The 12,092-nt window shown below is 44.5% G+C and overlaps 1 protein-coding gene across 1 annotated transcript in view; it reads left to right on the forward strand.

Moving 5' to 3' along the window:
* LOC145356322 (atrial natriuretic peptide receptor 2-like) overlaps window positions 1–10,794 on the forward strand; it is a 139,248-nt gene extending 128,454 nt beyond the window's left edge. The window contains exon 22 of the mRNA XM_080208977.1: window positions 10,348–10,794. Coding sequence (XP_080065103.1) covers window positions 10,348–10,410 — 63 coding nt within the window. The 3' untranslated portion in view covers window positions 10,411–10,794. The remainder of the gene's footprint in view (window positions 1–10,347) is intronic.
* The last annotated feature ends 1,298 nt before the right edge of the window (window positions 10,795–12,092 follow it).

A 12,092-nucleotide genomic window follows, 5' to 3' on the forward strand; every position in this document is an offset into this window, starting at 1 on the left:
AGCAGTGATAGCCACTGAGCTGTTGTAGTGCCCGTCTGCTGGTCCAGGATTAAGCACACACAACGACACAAAGTACTAGGCCACTCTCAAAACCTCCAAGAGCAGCCCACGCACGACCCACTGTGTGTATGTCCCTCGTTTGACAACAAGGTGGTATACTGTAGCAATTACTGAAACATGGCTAAGGGAAGGACCGGACTGGCAGCTCAATGTTCCAGGGAACAGATGCTATAGGAAAGATAGAACAGGAGGTAAGAGAGGAGGGGGAGTTGCACTTTTGATTAAAGAAAACGTCATGGCAAAGAATAAAGAACAAAGAAAATTACAGCACAGGAACAGGCCCTTCGGCTCTCCAAGCCTGCACCAACCGTGCTGCCCAACTTAACTAAAACCCCCTAACCTTCTGGGAACCATATCCCTCTATTCCCATCCTGTTCATGTACTTGTCAAGATGCCCCTTAAAAGTCACTACCATATCTGCTTCCACTACCTCCCTCTGCAATGGGTTCCAGGCACCCACTACTCTCTGTGTAAAAAATCTGCCTCATACATCTCCTGTAAAACTTGCCCCTTGCACCTTAAACCTATGCCCCCTAATAATTGACTCTTCCACCCTGGGAAAAAGCTTCTGACTGTCCACTCTGTCCATGCCTCTCATAATCTTGTAGATTTCTATCAGGTCTCCCCTCAACCTCCGTCGCTCCAGTGAGAACAAACCAAGTTTCTCCAACCTCTCTTCATAGTAAAATGCCCTCCATACCAGGCAACATCCTGGTAAATCTTTTCTGTACCCTCTCCAAAGCCTCCACGTTCTTCTAGTAGTATGGCGACCAGAATTGAACACAATATTCCAAGTGCAGCCGAACTAAGGTTCTATAAAGCTGCAACATGACTTGCCAATTTTTAAACTCAATACCCCAGCCGATGAAGGCAAGCATGCCGTATGCCTTCTTGACTACCTTCTCCACCTGCATTGTACTTTCAGTGACCTGTGTCCCTGTACACCCAGATCGCTTTGCCTATCGATACTCTTAAGGGTTCTGCCATTTACTGTATATTTCCTATCTGTATTAGACCTTCCAAAATGCATTACCTACCCTTTTGCCATCTCTCCACCCAAGTCTCCAACTGATCTATACCCTGCTGTATCCTCTGATGGTCCTCATTGCTATCTGCAAATCTACCAACCTTCATGTCAACTGCAAACTTGCTAATCAAACTAGTTACATTTTCCTCCAAATCATTTATATATATATAACAGCAAAGGTCCCAGCACTGATCCCTGACGAACACCATTTGTCACAGCTCTCCATTCAGAAATGCACCCTTCCACTGCTACCCTCTGTTTTCTTTGACTGAGCCAGTTTTGTATCCACCTTGCCAGCTCACCTCTGATCACATGCAACTTCAACTTCTGCAGCAATCTGCCACAAGGGACCATGTCAAAGGCCTTACTGAAGTCCATGTAGGCAACATCCACTCCCTTACTCTCATCAATAATCTTCATCACTTCCTCGAAAACTCGATCAAGGTCGTGAGACACGATCTCTCCTTCACAAAGCCATGTTGCCTCTCACTAATATGTCCACTTACTTCCAAGTGGGAATAAATCCTATCCCATAAGAACATAAGAAATAGGAGCAGGAGTAGACCACCTAGCCCTTCGAGCCTGCCCCGCCATTCAATAAGATCATGGCTGATCTGAAGTGGATCAGTTCCACTTTCCCGCTTTCTCCCTATAACCCTTAATTCCCCTGTCTATCAGAAACCTATCTACCCATGACTTAAATATATTTAGCAAGGTAGCCTCCACCACTTCAACGGGCAGAGAATTCCAGAGATTCACCACCCTTTGAGTGAAGAAGTTCCTCCTCAACTCTGATCTAAACTGCCCCCCTCCTTATCTTGAGGTGTGCCCTCTAGTCCTGCTGTCCTTTCTAAGCAGGAAGTATCTCTCTACCTCTAACCTATCCATCCCCTTCATTATCTTATACGTCTCTCGACGTATCTTGAAAAATCCTTTCCAATAATTTCCCTACCATTGCTGTGAGGCTCAATGGCCTGTAATTACCTGGATTATTCTTGCTACCCTTCTCAAACAAAGGAACAACATTGGTTATTCTCCAATCTTCTGGGGCCTCCCATGTAGAACAAAGAACAGTACAGCACAGGAAAAGGCCCTTCGGCCCTCCAAGCACGCGCCCAACTAGACCATTCATTTGTATCCCTCTATTCCCAGTCTGTTCATGTGGCTATCTAGATAAGTCTTAAACAATCCCAGCGTGTCCACCTCTACCACTTTGCTTGGCAGTGCATTCCAGGCCCCCACCACCCTCTGTGTAAAATACATCCCCCTGACATCTGTGTTGAACCTTGCCCCCTTAACCTTGAACTTGTGACCCCTTGTGTTCGTCACTTCCGACCTGGGAAAAAGCTTCGCACTGTTCACCCTCTCTATGCCCTTCACAATTTTATACACTTCTATTAGGTCATCCCTCATCCTCCGTCTTTCCAGGGAGAACAACCCCAGTTTGCCCAATCTCTCCTCACAGCTAAGACCCTCCATACTAGGCAACATCCTGGTAAACGTTTTCTGTACTCTCTCCAAAGCCTCCACATCCTTCTGGTAGTGTGGCGACCAGAACTGGACACGGTATTCCAAATGTGGCCTAACCAACATTCTATATTACTGCAACATCATATGCTGACTTTTATACTCTATGCCCTGTCCAATAAAGGCAAGCATGCGATATGCCTTCCTCACCACCCTCTCCACCTGTGCTGCCACCTTTAGGGATCTGTGGACTTGCACACCTAGGTCCTTCTGTGTGTCTATACTCCTGATGGTTCTGCCACTTATTATATAGCTCCTCCCTACATTAGATCTACTAAAATGCATCACTTCACATTTACCTGGATTAAATTCCATCTGCCATTTCTCCACCCAATTTTCCAGCCTATCTATATCCTGCTGTAATCTCTGACAATGTTCATCACTATCCACAAATCCAGCAATCTTTGTGTCATCCGCAAACTTACTGATCACATCAGTTACATCTTCTTCCAAATTATTTATATATAATCACAAATGGCAGAGGTCCCAGCACAGAGCCCTGTGGAACACCACCTCCAACCGGAAAAAGACCCTCCACTGCTACTCTCTGTCTTCTATGGCCAAGCCAGTTCTCCACCCATCTAGCCAGCTCACCTTTTATCCCGTGAGATTTAACCTTTTGCACCAACATGCCATGAGAAACCTTGTCAAACACTTTACTAAAATCCATATAGACGACATCTACGGCCCTTCCCTCGTCAATCGTTTTTGTCACCTCCTCAAAAAACTCAACCAAGTTTATGAGGCATGACCTCCCTCGTACAAAACCATGTTGTCTATCGCTAATGAGATTATTCCATTCTAAATGCACATATATCCTATCTCTCAGAATCTTCTCCAACAATTCCCCTACCACGGACGTCAAGCTCACTGGCCTATAATTACCCAAGTTATCTTTGCTACCCTTCTTAAATAACGGGACCATATTTGCTATCCTCCAATCCTCTGGGACCCTACCTGTGTCCAGTGAAGAGACAAAGATTTCTGTTAGAGGCCCAGCAATTTCATCCCTTGTCTCCCTGAGCAGTCTAGGATAGATGCCATCAGGCCCTGGGGATTTGTCTGTTTTAATGTTTCCTAAAAAACCTAACACTTCCTCCCTTGTAATTGAGGTTTTTTCTAACGGGTCAACACATCTCTCTGAGACATTACCAGTCTACATGTCCCTTTCCTTCTTGTAGCTAGTGGAGATACAAAAGTTTCTCTCAACGCTCCAGCAATTTCCTCCCTTGCCTCTCTCAGTATTCTGGGGTATATCTCATAAGGCCCTGGGGACTTGTCTACCTTAATGTTTCTCAAGAACCCCAATACCTCCTCCTTTTTGATCTCAACATGATACAAATTGTCTACACATCCTTTCCGTGACTCATCCTCAACCAAGGAATAACAGATGTGTTGAGTATAGGGCTAACGGGAGGACTTTGAATAGTGTGGAGGAGCAGAGGGATCTAGGTGTATGTGTACATAGATCCCTGAAAGTTGGGAATCAAGTAGATAAGGTTGTTAAGAAGGCATATGGTGTCTTGGCGTTTATTGGTAGGGGGATTGAATTTAGGAGTCGCAGCGTCATGATGCAACTGTACACAACTCTGGTGCGGCCGCACTTGGAGTATTGTGTGCAGTTCTGGTCCCCACATTACAGGAAGGATGTAGAGGCTTTGGAGAGGGTGCAGAGGAGGTTTACCAGGATGTTGCCTGGTATGGAGGGGAGATCCTATGAGGAGAGACTGAGAGATTTGGGGTTGTTTTCGTTGGAAAGAAGGCGGCTAAGAGGGGACCTTATTGAAACATATAAGATGATTAGAGGTTTAGACAGGGTAGATAGTGATAGCCTTTTTCCTCGGATGGAGAAAGCTAGCACGAGGGGGCACGACTTTAAATTAAGGGGGGGTAGTTATAGGACTGATGTCAGGGGTAGGTTCTTTACCCAGAGGGTGGTGAGGGACTGGAATGCCCTGCCAGCTGCAGTTGTAAATGCGCCTAGTTTGGGGGCGTTTAAGAGATCTGTGGATAGGTTTATGGACAAAATGGGATTGGTTTAGATTAGTGGGTTAGTGTTTTTTTTTAAAAGCTGGTCGGCGCAACATCGTGGGCCGAAGGGCCTGTTCTGCGCTGTAATGTTCTATGTTCTATGTTCTATGTTTAAGTCCTTCTCTTTGGAGAATACTGATGCCTCACCCATTTCCTCTGGCTCCATGAATAGATTCCGCCCTTGTCTTTGAATGGGCTAATCCTCTCCCTGGTTACCCTCTTGCTCTTTACATATGTATAAAAAGCTTTGGTATTTTCCTTAATCCTGCTGGCCAATGCCCTTCTTATTCCTTGCTTAAGTTTCTTTCTACTTCCCTCATATCCCACACTTACTTGGTGTGTTCCCAGCCTCCTAGCTTAGACAAGTGCTTCCTTTTTCTCTTTGACTAGCTCACAATATCCCTCATTATCCAATGTTCCCAAAACTTGCCATACTTATCCTTCATCCTTACAGGAATGTGCCGGTCCTGAATCCCTATCAAATTACACATGAAAGCCTCCCACATGCCAGATGTTGACTTGCCCTCAATCATCTGCCCCCAGACTACATTCTTCAGTTCTTGCCTAATATTGTTGTCATTAGCCTTCCCCCAATTTAGCACCTTAACTTGAGGACTACGCTGATCTTTATCCGTCAGAACCTTAAAGCTTACTGAATTGTGGTCACTGTTCCCAAACTGCTCCCCGAGTGAAACATCGACAGCCTGGCCAGGTTTATTTTCCAGTACCAGATCCAGTATGGCCCCTTCCCAGATTGGACTATCTACATATATAAGATGATGAGGGGGATAGATAGAGTGGACATTCAGAGACTATTTCCGTGGGTGGATGTAGCTATTACTAGGGGCCATAACTATAGGGTTCATGGTAGGAGATATAGGAGGGATGTCCAAGGTAGATTCTTTACTCAGAGAATTGTTGGGGTGTGGAATGCACTGCCTGCTGTGATAATGGAGTCGGACACTTTAGGAACTTTCAAGCGGTTATTGGATAGGCATATGGAGCACACCAAAATGATAGGGAGTGGGATAGCTTGATCTTGGGTTTGGACATGGCTCAGCACAACATCGCGGGCCGAAGGGCCTGTACTGTGCTGTACTGTTCTATGTTCTATGTTCTAATCAGAGTTCAGGGTAAGCACCTTCCTCTTAGAGTGAAAAGAAGGCTGGCAGATGTAGGGAACCCTGGATGACTCGGGATATTGAGGCCCTGGCCAAGAAGAAGCAGGAGGCACATGACATGCATAGGCGCCTGGGATCAAGTGGATTCCTTGAAGAGTATAGAGGATGTTCAAGTAGAATTAAGAGAGAAATCAGGAGGGCAACATGGTGGAGGAGTCTTAAACTAGAGGGCATACATTTAAGGTTAGAGAGGAGAGATACAACAGGGTCCAGAGGGGCAATTGTTTCACACAGATAGTAGAGAGTGTCTGGAGCAGGTTGCTAGAGGAAGTAGTAGAGGTGGGCACAATTGTTTTGGCAGATAAGGCAAAGGAGAATCCAAAGAGGTGCTACAAATACATATAGGGCAAAAGACTAGGCAGAGAATAGGGCCTCTTAAAGATCAATATGGTCACCTATGTGCAGATCCGTAAGAGATGGATCAGAACCTAAATGAATATTTCTTATTAGTAGTTACTGAAAAGAGTGCAGAAAAGATTTACTAGGATGCTACCAAGACTTGATGGTTTGAGTTATAAAGGAGCAGATGGATAGGCTGGGATTTTTTTCACTGGAATGTAGAAGGCTGAGAGGTGATCTTATAGAGGTCTATAAAATAATGAGGGGCACAGATCAGTTAGACAGTCAATATCTTTTCCCACAGGTAGGGAGTCTTAAACCAGAGGGCATAGGTTTAAGGTGAGAGAGGAGAGATACAACAGGGTCCAGAGGTACAGTTTTTTCACACAGATTGTGGAGAGTGTCTGGAACAGGTTGCCAGAGGTAGTAGTAGAGATGGGTTCAATTTTGTCTTTTAAAAAGCGTTTAGATAGTTGCATGGATGAGATAGAATTATAGAGGGATATGCGCCAAATGAGATTAGTTCAGTGGTTAAAAAAAGGGGCAGCATGGACAAGTTGGATCAAATGATCTGTTTCCATGTTGTAAACCTCTATAACTCTATGGTATTATCATGGGACTAATGATCCAGAAACTCAGCTAATTTTCTGGGGTTCCAGATTTGAATCTTGTCACCGTAGATGGTGAAATTTGAATTAGTTATCAAAAGATTCTCTGGAGTTAAGAATCTACTGACGAGCATGAAACCACTTTTGATGTCGGAAAACCCATCCGGTTCACAAATGCCTTTTAGGGAAGGAAATCTGCCGTCCTTATCCGGTCTGACCTTCGTGTGACTCCAGAACTACAGCAATGTGGCTGACTTTCAGCTGCCCTCCAAGGGTAACTAGGGATGGGCAATAAATGCTGGCCAGCCAGTGATGCATGTCTCTCGAATGAATAAAAGAAAGGAGTGGGAGTGCTGCTCCCACCTCCACTGTAGTCCCATAAACTGTTACCCCTGCCCCAGTCCTTCACTGCCCATTTCCCTAACTGTCTTCCAGATTATCTCTCCTTCCCCTTTAAGCACTTACCAGAGATGGGTGCCTGGAAACCCAGCACATTATTGAACTATGGAGGTGATCACAGCTAAATGTTGTTTTTGGCTATCTTCCATGTAGGCAATTTTCTAAAGGAACTATCGATTAGCAGTTATCTTGATTTACTTGTCCTCAGCCTTCCTCATTTCACAGGACTGAAATCAGTTCCAGGATCCATACACGCTGTCTTATTTTATGTTTATTCATTCATGGGACTTGGGCATCGCTAGCAAATGAGCATTTTTTTGTCCTTAAAATGTTGCCCTTAAAAAGGTGATGGTGAGTTGCCTTCTTGAATTGCTGCAGTTCACATGCTGTGGGTTGATCACAATGCCGTTAGGGAGGGAATTCTAGGATTTTGACCCAGCGACTGAAGGAACAGCGATATACTTCCAAGTCAGGATGGTGAGTGGTCTGGAGGCCACTCAGGTGGTGGTGTTCCCATGTATCTGTTGCTCTTGTCCTTCTAGATGGAAGTGGTCATGGACTTGGAAGGTTCCGGCTAAGGATCTTGGTGAATTTTTGCAGTGCATCTTGCAGATAGTACATATTGCTGCTACTGAGTGTCGATGGTGGAGGAGTTGATATTTGTGGATGTGGTGCCAATCAAGCGAGCTGCTTTATCCTAGATGGTGTCAATCATCTTGAATGTTGTTGGAGCTGCAGCCATCCAGGCAAGTGGGAGAATTCCATCACACTCCTGACTTGTGCCTTGTAGATGGTGGATAGGCTTTGGGGAGTCAGGGGGGGAGTTACTTGCCACAATATTCCTAGCCTCTGACCCATTCTTGTGGCCACTGTGTTTATGTGGTGAGTCCAGTTGAGTTTCTGCTCAATGGTAACTCCAAGTGGTTGAGATGAACTAACTATACAAATCCAAGAAATCAGATGGGAAACCTTTTTTTAAAATGTGATCATGGGATGTGAGAGTCGCTGGCTGGGCCAGCATTATTGCCCATTCCTAACTGCCCTTGAACTAAGTTAGGCCAGAGCGCATTTAAGAGTCAACCACATCACTCTGATCTGGAGTCACATTTGTGGGTTTCCTCCGGGTGCTCCGGTTTCCTCCCACATCCCCAAAGATGTGCTTTCAGGCTGATTGATTGGGTACTAAATTGTCCCTAAATTGGACCTCCCTGATCCTCGCACATTAGGCGTAGACTAAAATCATGAATAGGACACTGAGACAGTGGGACGGCGGCGCGGGCTCGTTGGGCCGAAGGGCCTGTTTCCCGTGCTGTGTTGTTCTTTGTTCTTTGTTCTTTGTTCACATGTAAGCCAAACCACAGGTTTCTTTGCCTAAAGGACAGTAAGAAGTCTCACAACACCGGGATAAATTCCAACACATTTATTTGGTAGCATGAGCTTTCAGAGAAGTGCCCCTTCATCTATGAATGGAGAGTTGGGTTCACAAACACGGCATATATAGACGCAGACTCAATTACACGATACTGGTTGGAATGCAAGTCATAGCAGGTAATCAAGTCTTTACAGGTGCAGGCAATGCAAGTGGAGAGAGGGTTAAACACAGGTTAAAGAGGTATGAATTGTTTCAAGCCAGGATAGTTAGTAAGATTTTGCAAACCCAGGCAAGTCGTTGGGGCTACAGGTAGTGTGACATGATCCCGGTTAAGGCCATCCTCATGGGTGCGGAACTTGGCTATCAGTTTCTGCTTGGCGACTCTGCGTTGTCCTGTGCCTTGAAGGCCACATTGGAGAACGCTTTCCTGAAAATCAGAGGCAGAATGCTCTTGAACAATAAACAATACAGCACGGGAAACAGGTCTTTCGGCGCAACGAGCCCGCGCCGCCATCTCAACATAATGAGTGCCCTCCTCTACCTATGACCTTTGTCTACACATATTGGGGAAGATTGAGGGAAGACTAATTAACTGCTGAAGTGTTCCCTGACAGGAAAGGAACACTCCTGCCTGGTGATTATAGAGTGGTGGCCATTTACCTGTTGTTGTAGCGTCTGCATGGTCTCGCCAATCTACCATGCCTTGGGACTTCCTTTCCTGCAGTGTATCAGGTAGACAAGGTTGGTCAAATTGCAGGAATATGTACCGTGTATCTGGTGGATGACTTCCTCACGTGAGATGATGGCATCCATGTCAGTGATCCAGCATGTCTTGCAGAGGCTGCTGTGGCAGGGTTGTGTGGTGTCGTGGTCACTGTTCTCCTGAAGACTGGGTAGTTTGCTGCAGACAATGGCCTGAGGTTGCTCGGTTGTTTGAAGGCAAATAGTGGGGGTGTGGGGATGGCCTTGGCAAGATGTTCATCTTCATCAATGACATGTTGAAGGCTCTGAAGAAAACGTCGTAGCTTCTCTGCTTGGGGAAATATCGATCAATGAAGGGTATTCTGTTCGCCATGTCCCATGTTGTATTCTGAGGAGCTCGATGCAGTTTTTCACTGTGGTGAATTGAGTCTATGTCTATATGCCCTGTTTGCGAACCCAACTTTCCACTCACCTAATGAAGAGGCAGTACTTCGAAAGCTTGTGCTACCAATTAAACCTGTTGGACTTTAACCTGGTGTTGTGAGACTTCTTACTGTGCTTACCCCAGTCCAACGTCGACACGTCCACATCATCCCTACAGGACATTTGTGAACCAGATGGGTTTTTACTACAATCAGAAATGGCCACCGTCAGACATCTAATTCCAGATTTTCTTTTATTGGATTCAAATTTCGCCATCTGTCATGGTAGGATTTGAAACTGGATCTGCAAAGCATTACCCTGGATCTTTGGATCACTTGTCTAATGATAATGCCATTGTGCCACTGCCTCCCCTCTTGTCAATATTCAGTGCTTTCAGTGTTTTTGATAAGAGAGGGGATTAAGGGTTATGGGGAGAGGGCGGGAATGTGGAACTGAGCCACGACAGATCAGCCATGATCTTATTGAATGGCGGGGCAGGCTCGAAGGGCCAGATGGCCTACTCCTGCTCCTATTTCTTATGTTATGTTCTTATGTTATGTTCATCCACCGAGTGACTGGGGAAATAATGCCCATACTTCTTTCAAAGACTTGCAAATGTTTAACAAATTGATAATGATGTGAACAACTGAGTAACATTTATTTTGTCTTCTTTAAAAGGGTAAAGGTAAATTGAGGACCTACTGGCTGCTTGGTGAGCAAAAGGATGTTCCTGACATCTAACGTGACGTCTGGTGTGAATTGCTTGTATGTTATTATACTGCAGAGCAGTGGTTATACAAACTGTAGTTTATTTGTTACCAAAGCAAATTTTGGCTATGTTTATTTCTGGAGAACAGATCTTATAGAAAATATCTGTAGAGAATATCTAGATGTAACCCGGGTATATTTTATACCTGAACAAAGCTGCAAAACGAGTCATTTTTATTAAGATCTTTTTTCTTCCTAGCTGAATACTTTTCAACAATAAACCCTTATTTTTTTGTGCTTTCTATATTAAGATTTATATAATGTGTTTGAGAAGATATGTAAATATAATATTTTCCCCATCTACAAGCTGTATATACTGTGTATCTAAGATATTGCTAAATATTTTGTTCAAATAAACCTGATAAAACCTGCTTGATTGTTATGTCAGTAAATGCTCAGCATCGTCTCACGGCCATTTCAGGACAATAAGATTTTTGGAGGGGAATGGAAAAGTGGCTATCTTTTGTATCACGTACTGTGCAGAGGTTATCCGCACGGGCATTTCAACTTGAAATACAGGAGCATGGTGGTGTATAGTTTTGTTTTTGGAATGGTGTGAGGAGTTACAATGAAACCCCAGCGAGAATAACCAGCCCAGTCATCGTGTAGCAACTACTAAAGAATATTTATTAAAATAAATACACATGAATAAGTAAAGTTACTGTGAAAATCCCCTTGATGCCACACTCCGGCACCTGTTCGGGCACACTGAAGGAGGATTTAGCATGGCCAATCCACCTAATCTGCACATCCTTTGGCCTGTGGGAGGAAACCCGTACAGACACGGGGAGAATGTGCAAACTCAGTGACCCAAGCCAGGAATTAGAACCCAGGTCGCTCGCACTGTGAGGCAGCAGTGCTAACCACTTTGCCAGGGCTATAATACTTGAAGACAATTAAATATGTGAATTAGTAAACACACACACAATTTATATCGTGATTATCCCTTGTCCTATAACCTAACTTGATCTCTGAACTCCTCCAAATGAACAACATCCAAATTAAATAAATCAACAAGTCAAATCCACCTCATAGTTACCACACAATTCAAGGCAAACGACCAAGTCTGGGAAACATATTTTTCTGGTACAGTGAAGATACTTAAACTGCCTTTACAGAGGTTTCTGCACTGCCTTGGCTCTAAAGTTCTCAGATGTTAACTGCCTTTCAGACTCTAAGCTGTTAAAATGCACTCTCGTTTGTGCAATGTTGAACTGGCCTGACAGCTCTTAAATGTTACAATGCCTCTTGGCAGTGACATGTAAACTGGTCTGCTTGCTTCTGTAGCTGCTGGCAATTTTACGCTGATTCCTCTTTGATTTTACCTTCTGTGTATTTGTACTGTCCGCACCTGACACATTCCATGATTCTCTGAATCACTGATCTCTCAGTAGTCTCAGTAAAATGATTCCTGATGATATACCTATTTACTCCTGATTCTGTCTGGATGCCCACTAATCCTGTTACTGGGAATCCCTTTGAATGCTGGCTGCTGCTGTCACTGGACAAGTTACTTCTTATTGCTGGGCAGATCATATCCATTCATTCCTTGTTTAATTCTTATTCCTGCTGATACTCAACCACTACTCGTTAAGTATCAATTTGTAGCACTCAGTACAGGACTACCAAGTTCCATTCACCCTTGTGCCCACTGA

Source organism: Carcharhinus amblyrhynchos, chromosome 1, assembly GCF_965287045.1.
Source record: "Carcharhinus amblyrhynchos chromosome 1, sCarAmb.v2.hapA, whole genome shotgun sequence".
Taxonomy (NCBI): Eukaryota; Metazoa; Chordata; class Chondrichthyes; order Carcharhiniformes; family Carcharhinidae; genus Carcharhinus; species Carcharhinus amblyrhynchos.